The sequence below is a fragment of the Alosa sapidissima genome, chromosome 6 (genome assembly GCF_018492685.1).
Source record: "Alosa sapidissima isolate fAloSap1 chromosome 6, fAloSap1.pri, whole genome shotgun sequence".
Taxonomy (NCBI): domain Eukaryota; kingdom Metazoa; phylum Chordata; class Actinopteri; order Clupeiformes; family Clupeidae; genus Alosa; species Alosa sapidissima.
Genome location: NC_055962.1, coordinates 10,585,405 through 10,592,904, shown reverse-complemented (window position 1 = coordinate 10,592,904; position 7,500 = coordinate 10,585,405). Strand labels below are relative to the sequence as shown.

Sequence of the window (7,500 nt, the reverse complement as noted above, 5' to 3'; positions counted from 1 at the left end):
GTGTCAGGTCATCTGCTCCACGCCCAGCTGCTAAAGAGAGTGGTGCCCCCGAATACAAGCCCCATGTCCACTAACAGGGAACATGGAGACACACACACACACACACACAACTTCATCGGTGCAAATGTGTACAGTATGTGTGTGTGTGTGTGTGTGTGTGTGTATTAGGATATTTGTATACTGTACCTGCTGACTGAACCTGGCGAGCACTTTCATAACAAATGACTTGCAACATATCCAGAATAGTTTTCCAAGTCTAAAATAAACCTGGCTCACATAAGCCAACAACACAAATGTTGAGCCATTTACTGATTACGAAAACCATATCATGTCCCTGTAGCTGATTGGGGTCCTGCGTTCGATCCAAATGAGTTGATTGATGTGGGGGGAAAAAGTCAAATCCACTGAGGTCATGGATTGAATCCCAGGAATCCCATGCTGTTATAAATGGAATTATTCATCTGTGTTTTATGTGTGTTTTGTTGTACTTACCTTCAAATCTCTGTGGACGATGCGCTTCTGATGGCAATACTGTACGGCAGACACTATCTGTGAGAGAAAAGAGAAAGATGGAGAGTATTGAAAGAACAAGAAAAGAGAGAAAGAGAGCAGAATTAGCAAAGCTGCAACACTGTGATGAGCAGATCAAGCGACAGACAGCATCTGTGCGAAAAAGCCAATTAGTCTCATCGATCCGACACTAGGCTAATCTTCCCAGAATTCCATCGATTTGTACGGGGCATTAGTGAGAGGAGATGGGGGCATGTGGGAAAGCAGTGCTGCTGGCACGCTCCGCTACACGGCACGGCCGGCGAGCCACACACACTTATGGAAAACATGGCCGACTGGACTGAGGGTTGGTCGGTAGACTCCTCACACTTTGTCCTAACTGCGTTCGAACCTCGGACTCATGTCTAGCATAGAATGCTCTCTGTCCACAATGAATCCGTTAAATACGGCATTCTGTTGTGCCATGTTTCTCGATCAATATGCCACTTCAATGTGAGAGACAAGAAGAAATTAGAAAACAAGGCGTCCGACAACAGTCCTGCTCAAAAACAGCGTGTCGCCTTGTACTGCACAGCAGCGTGTTTACATTGGATCCAGTTAGGACATTCTAATTGAAAACAAAGTCATCAAACTTTTGTGGTTTTGTGGCTGACGCTCTCTCTCACATCACATGCAGTCAGGACACGGTGTAACACTACAGTGGTCTATTGAAGACTCAAGTGAATGTGTGGGGACTTCAGGAGCACAGCTGGAGAAAAAGCAGAGGCCAAGCAGACACTCTATACATGTGACTATAGTCCGGTCATTCTAGATGCCTTTTACAACCAGAGATCATACAATACCAATGGGGAGAATTCTGAACCATGTTCTGATAGTAGAAAAACCTTATTGTATAGATTAGACTAGCCAAGGTATTATTGGAAAGATATTGACATAGATTGTCTGTGACATTTTAAATGCATTAAATGTCTATATTTTATTTCATCGTACTTCTATACTCTTTTTTGCAATTATTCATATGCTGAGACCTTATTAAATCTGTTTGGGGTTTTCAGCTTTTCTGTACTACTGTACGCGTTGTGTCTGCTCTCTTAAGGAAGCCATATAATATTCATCACAAAGAAAAAAACTATATATCTTTATTCAAGACATGTGATTTTACATTTGTGTTCATTTCACCATAATCCTTTGAAGATTTAAAAAAAGTGCTTGTGAATCTCATATGGACTGAATAGCTAAATGGGCTTGTGAGAGCATGGAGAGACTGAATCTCATATATATCTCATATAGTTTGGCTATTTAAAAGGGTTAGTGAGAGTGTAGGGACACCGACTCTCACAGAGACGGAATATTTATGAGGGAGAGCAGTGGTTTTTGAACGTGCTTCTGACAGGACGTGTCCCGGATGGGGCGGTCTGGGTGACGCGTTCTGGGGTGAGGTGTGTGTGTGTGAGCAGCGTGTGTGGCTGCGGAGAGGCGTTGGTATATGTGTGTGTGTGTGTGTATATATGTGTGTGTGTGTGTGTGTGTGTGTGTGTGTGTGTGTGTGAGAAAGAGCAGTAATCAGCAGCTGGAGCAGATGTCTACTGCACAGAGGGACGGAGACGCCAACCAGGCCTCCGGTCACCGCTCATCCGAGGGGAAGAAAGGCTGCGTGACCATGTACGTGTGTGTGTGTGTGTGTGTGTGTGTGTGTGTGTGTGTGTGTGTGTGTGTGTGTGTGTGTGTGTGTGTGTAGGGGGGGGTGGGGGGTGGGGGGGGGGGTATGCGCTTCCATCCTCTCACTCCATCTCACCCTCCCTGCTCATCATAAATTTTACAGCTAAAGTTAATAACTTTAAAAGTTTCTATCCTCTTCCATCCTCTCACACCATCTCATCCTTTTTGAAATGGAATCATTACTTTTCACTTTTAAAATCTCTGTGGGCCTGAATTGAAGTATGTTTTTAGTTTTGCGATCCTTAAAGGCCCAAGAATGATGACAATAACGATAACTATAACTACAAACAAATATTGTTCTTATTAATATGAATGACGACGTTCACACATAAACTATAACGATGACGACATGAACGATATCATTAGGGATCACTTTCAGAGCGATTTTGAGAACGCTAATAATAAACAGCTAATAAAAAGCTAATAGCCAATCAGAACCCATCGAATTTTAAACCGTCACATTCATTAACACAAGGAGAGACGTTGTTTATCGTTGTTCAGTGTGAACGCTTTTATCGTTATGGTTATAGTCATCGTTATCATTCTTGGAGGTGAATGACCCTTAAGGCTTTGCCTTTTGCTGTTATATAGAATTCTAAATTCGCTTTTGGACATTATTGCAATACAATAGGCATCGTATCATGGCCTCTGCATCGTGATACGCATGATATTGTTAGGTTGCAGGCAATACATATTGTACCCGGCCCTAACATGCACTGACTGACTCATGGATGTAATCCCATCTGAGGAGTTTTTACACAGACGCTGTAAGCCTGCTCAACGCAACTTGCCCCCGACCCTCGACCCGACCAGCCCTACATCAACAGCACCTAAGGCTGTGCTACATGCATTCAGGGCAACGACCAGGTCGGACAAGAGGGCAAAGAGACACAGAGAGAGACTGAGTGAGTCATCACTAAGAAGGAGGACGAGAGAGAGAGAGAGAGAGAGAGAGAGAGAGAGAGGAGGAGGAGAGAGAGAGAGAGGAGGAGAGAGGAGAGAGAGAGAGAGAGAGAGAGATGGAGTGAGAGTGAGGCGCTGACGTAACGGGGTCAGGTCTAGACGTCGCGGCCAGACCCACGGTGAGCTTGGGGTCTCTCCTCTCATGCTGACGCCAGCTTACGGTTTTTAGGACAACTGAGCTTGCACCGGGGGTAGTAGCGTGGCTATATCCATACGTATAAGTGTGTGTGTGTGTGTGTGTGGGGCAGAATTGAGCACACTGCAGCACTGTACCTGTCTAAATTTAGCCCTGGCCTCCTTCTCCTTCATTCTTCCGTGTGCTACGAGGTAGTCGAAGACCTCCCCTGCAAACAAAGAGGAGGACCAAACACAGTGGGAGATGGAGGGAGAGAAAGAGGATGACAAAGAAAGGCAAAGGATGGGATGAATATGTCTTACCACTTTCCACACAACTTTCGTAACATCCATTGTTGGTGTCAAGAACTTGAAAAACTTTGTTATATGCACACATTACAGTAATTACACATTACATCCCCATTGTATATAAACTGCAGGACAGTGTTTTATGCAAGTTAAAAAAACCAGAAGAAATTTTGCAAAATCAATGTATAAACCGCAGCTAATAGTTGGAAATTACGGTAACAAATTACGGTTGAGGCCTACTCACCTCCACTTGCATATTCCATGATCAGGTATAAGGTCTTTTCCGTCTCGATGACTTCAAAGAGCTTTACTGTGGGTGTGACAGGAAAAGAAGGGAGTAGGAGAGAGAGAGGGGGGGGGAGAGCATGAGCAACAAGATTCCTGGACGTTTAAAACTCACACCTGCACTCATACAAAAAAAAATACATACATAAAAAAAAAAATCAGCGCATGACATCAGCCAATTAGGGAAGCACAAGCCCTGATTAAAAATGGATGCCTTTCCTGTGCTGTGAGTTGCTCTGGAGAGAAGCCTCTTCTAAACGTCTTAATGGCGATATAATAATGATGCAGACAGGGCGAGTCCCAGCAGTGCGAAACACAGAGGAGTCAGACATTATAGTGGACAACAGTCTAACTTTCTTATCAGTGACCACAGACAGCAGCTGGAGGGGGACAGGGTCAGGGTCAGACGCCATCTAAAGCAACGAGTGTACTTCTGCACATACGGCTATGCTGTCGTGCGTATCTGCCATCCACTGGATCAGCTACACATCCACTGTAGCACAAAGAACATGTTAAAATCCTTACACATCCACTGTAGCACAAATAACATGTAAAATCCTTACACACACACACAACATGTAGCACAAATAACATAAGTAAAATCCTTACACACACAACATTTGGCTGCAGCACGAATGATGAATATTCGTCGCAGAGCGCATCTGTATATACTGTAAGTGTACTCGGGCCCTTAACAGCACTGGGCTGCTGTTAGCACTGTTGTAGGGCTAACAGCCAGCAGTATTGCATCGAGTGTGTGTGTGTGTGTGTGTGTGTGTGTGTGTGTGTGTGTGTGTGTGTGTGAGAGAGAGAAATAGAGATGTACAGAAAGGAAAACATAAAAGGCAGCAAGAGGGAAGGATAGCAAAAGAAAAAAGAAGAGTGAGTGACAGTGAGTGAGTGAGAGTGGTGTGGAGTGTATGGGGTTGCAGCAACTACTCAATACCCATTAGAATCGCTGCACATCTAATTCAATTACCTCCCCTGATGGCCCCGACTCCCCCAACCCCTGCAGTTCTACTGCCCCAGCCGGGGCTAATGAGAGGCACAGGGGCACTTTCAGGAGAGGAAGGCAGCTGTGATTGAGTGCTGCCTAAATCCAAGTGATTCAGGGGTGGGACAGCGAGGCAACGAGTAGGTAGCCTACGTGTGGAGCCATGACATAAATAAGCAGACAGAGACCAACACACACTACACACACACACAATACACGCGCACACTCATACACTCGTCTCATGCTGTCACTGTGTTTGTTATTAGATTTTGGAGTTTGAATCTCTGTGTGTGTGTGTGTGACTGTGGTGCACACGTGCATGTGTGTGTGTGTGTGTGTGTATGCATGGGTTCACACTCAAAGGTGACAATCTGCCCTCCTTTTTTGTCCGGGAGGAGAGTTTCAGATGTCCACCACGCACAATCAAAACACGAGTTAATGAACGGCAGCGACGGAACCCAAGGACTTAAGTGGGCGCTGACCGAGCGGTTAGCCATAGAACAAGCTCACGTTACACAGGCCCGAGGTTCTGCCTAATCGCTCCCCAGAAACCCCTTGTTTTCTTTACACTTTGTGTGATGCTTGGCGGTGCATTAGAGGACATGGCTAAGCTGGACTTGGGGGTCATGTTCAGGGCTGTTAAGCTCTCCATTCACAGCTGAGGCCGACAGGATCTCTCCTCGTTTTTTTTATTTATTTATTTATCTTTAAAAAGAAAAAAAAAAATCAATCGCATGCTGGCACCGTCTCTTGCCCGCTGCGGTGGCAAAGCTAGCGTGCCAAGTTGGGAGCGCCAACACGTGCCATCTTGGGCTGACTTCAGAGGCACGGGAGTAAGACAAAGGAGGAGAGGACAAAAGACAGGAAGCGACTGGGGGAGGAGGAGGTGGTGGCAGTGGGGGGGGTAAGGGCAAGGGGGGGGGTGAGGGGGTAGAAATGGGTCAAGGCTGAGGGGCATTGCCTGAGATGAGATATAACGACGGCCCCCAACCACCCCCCGGTGCCACGACAAATGCCTCACCCTCGCCCCTCCTCCCTACTGAACACACCACGATGGTACCCCTCCTGGGCACAATGAGTCTTGCTGCCCATCATATGCCCCGTCGCGACAGACAGAGAGAAAGAGAGAGAGAGAGAGAAGAGAAAAGAAAGACAGACATGGATAGAAATAGATAGAAGAGAGAGTGAGTGAGAGTGAAACAGAGCATTGATTTGGTGTAACTAACACACGTCATCCTCAACCTGAGCTGCATTACAATTCATTCATTCAAACCAGGGAGGATTGACATTTGACACCTAGTAATTCTCTGACCACTATGTTTTAATTTGATGGTTTATTGCTTTATTTTCTGCTCCTTTTCATCGTCATCATCGTTATGAATTTCACTCTTTCAACATGTGCTGCGTGTGTGTTTAAATAGGATGCTCTCCTCTCCTGTGACTGTCAGCTGAAACCTCTCCTCTCGGAAGAAAAAGAAGTCTGGAGGAAAACTGAGCTCCCACATTTCTTCTCACAACAATCAGCAAAGAAAGAGAACTGATCATATCAATAAATTAGACTATAAGTAAAGTACAAACGAACAGACAAACAAATATACATGAATAAATAACTAAATAAGCACTGGAAAGGGCATTGTGGTCGTGCAGCGATTATGGTCTGAATCTGATTCTGACATTTCAGATTTTATTGTGGACTGCTTCAAAATTCCAAAGCCTCTGACCCTACAAGAATTTCCCGAAACGTCTCAGGAATGTAATGAAAACAGATGCACGCGTGGCCAGGCAATCTTCCTCATCCCTTGGGCAGACAGACTGGGCAGACAGACTGACCCGACCGGCACACTGCTGTGTGGATGGGCAAATCCTTTACCTCTCCGGAGAGGGAGGGGGGGGGGGGGGGGGGGGGAACAAATATGTAGGAATTCCTGGAAGGATTTGGCTAAAAGCAATTTCACTGAAATTACTGACTAAGGTGATGCAACCGGAAACACACACACACACACAGTGAGTGAGGGTGATAGTGAGTGAGTGAGTGAGTGAGTGAGTGAGTGAGTGAGTGAGTGAGTGAGTGAGTGAGTGAGTGAGTGAGTGAGTGAGTGAGTGAGTGAGTGAGTGAGTGAGTGAGTGAGTGAGTGAGTGAGTGAGAGTGAGAGAGAGAGTAGCGGAAGTGGGAGTCATTATCTGCCTGGACTGCTGGAACTAATTGCAGCTAAAATGGGGAGCGAGAGGAAAGCAGAGAGAGAGATGACCGGAAAAATAAATTAGAGGGGGTAGGGGCTGGGGGGGGGCACAGGATGAGCTCTCTGGCACGCTTCCAGTCTGCTTCAGCACCCCTCCTCACCTATACAACACATCTCTCTCTCTCTCTCTCAGAGACCACAAAGACACTGGCAGTATACTCACACATAAACACATTAAATCACTCACGTATACAAATTCCAGATAACGCACAAAACCGGCACACTCCATCCATAAGTATACAAACAAACACACGTACAGGCGGACGGACAGACAGACACTTCATTCTCTCGTTCACACCCACGCCGTCTCTAACTTAGCTTCCATTCAGCACTTGCTGGTGGTGTGAAGTGGTATCATGGGGTGTG

General features: G+C 45.9%; 1 protein-coding gene across 1 annotated transcript in view; it reads right to left on the bottom strand.

Moving 5' to 3' along the window:
- LOC121711971 (MAP/microtubule affinity-regulating kinase 3-like) overlaps window positions 1-5,986 on the bottom strand; it is a 31,431-nt gene extending 25,445 nt beyond the window's left edge. The window contains 5 exon segments of the mRNA XM_042095870.1: window positions 493-549; window positions 3,466-3,536; window positions 3,860-3,925; window positions 4,880-4,935; window positions 5,916-5,986. Coding sequence (XP_041951804.1) covers window positions 493-549; window positions 3,466-3,536; window positions 3,860-3,925; window positions 4,880-4,935; window positions 5,916-5,986 — 321 coding nt within the window.
- Between the last annotated feature and the right edge of the window lie 1,514 nt (window positions 5,987-7,500).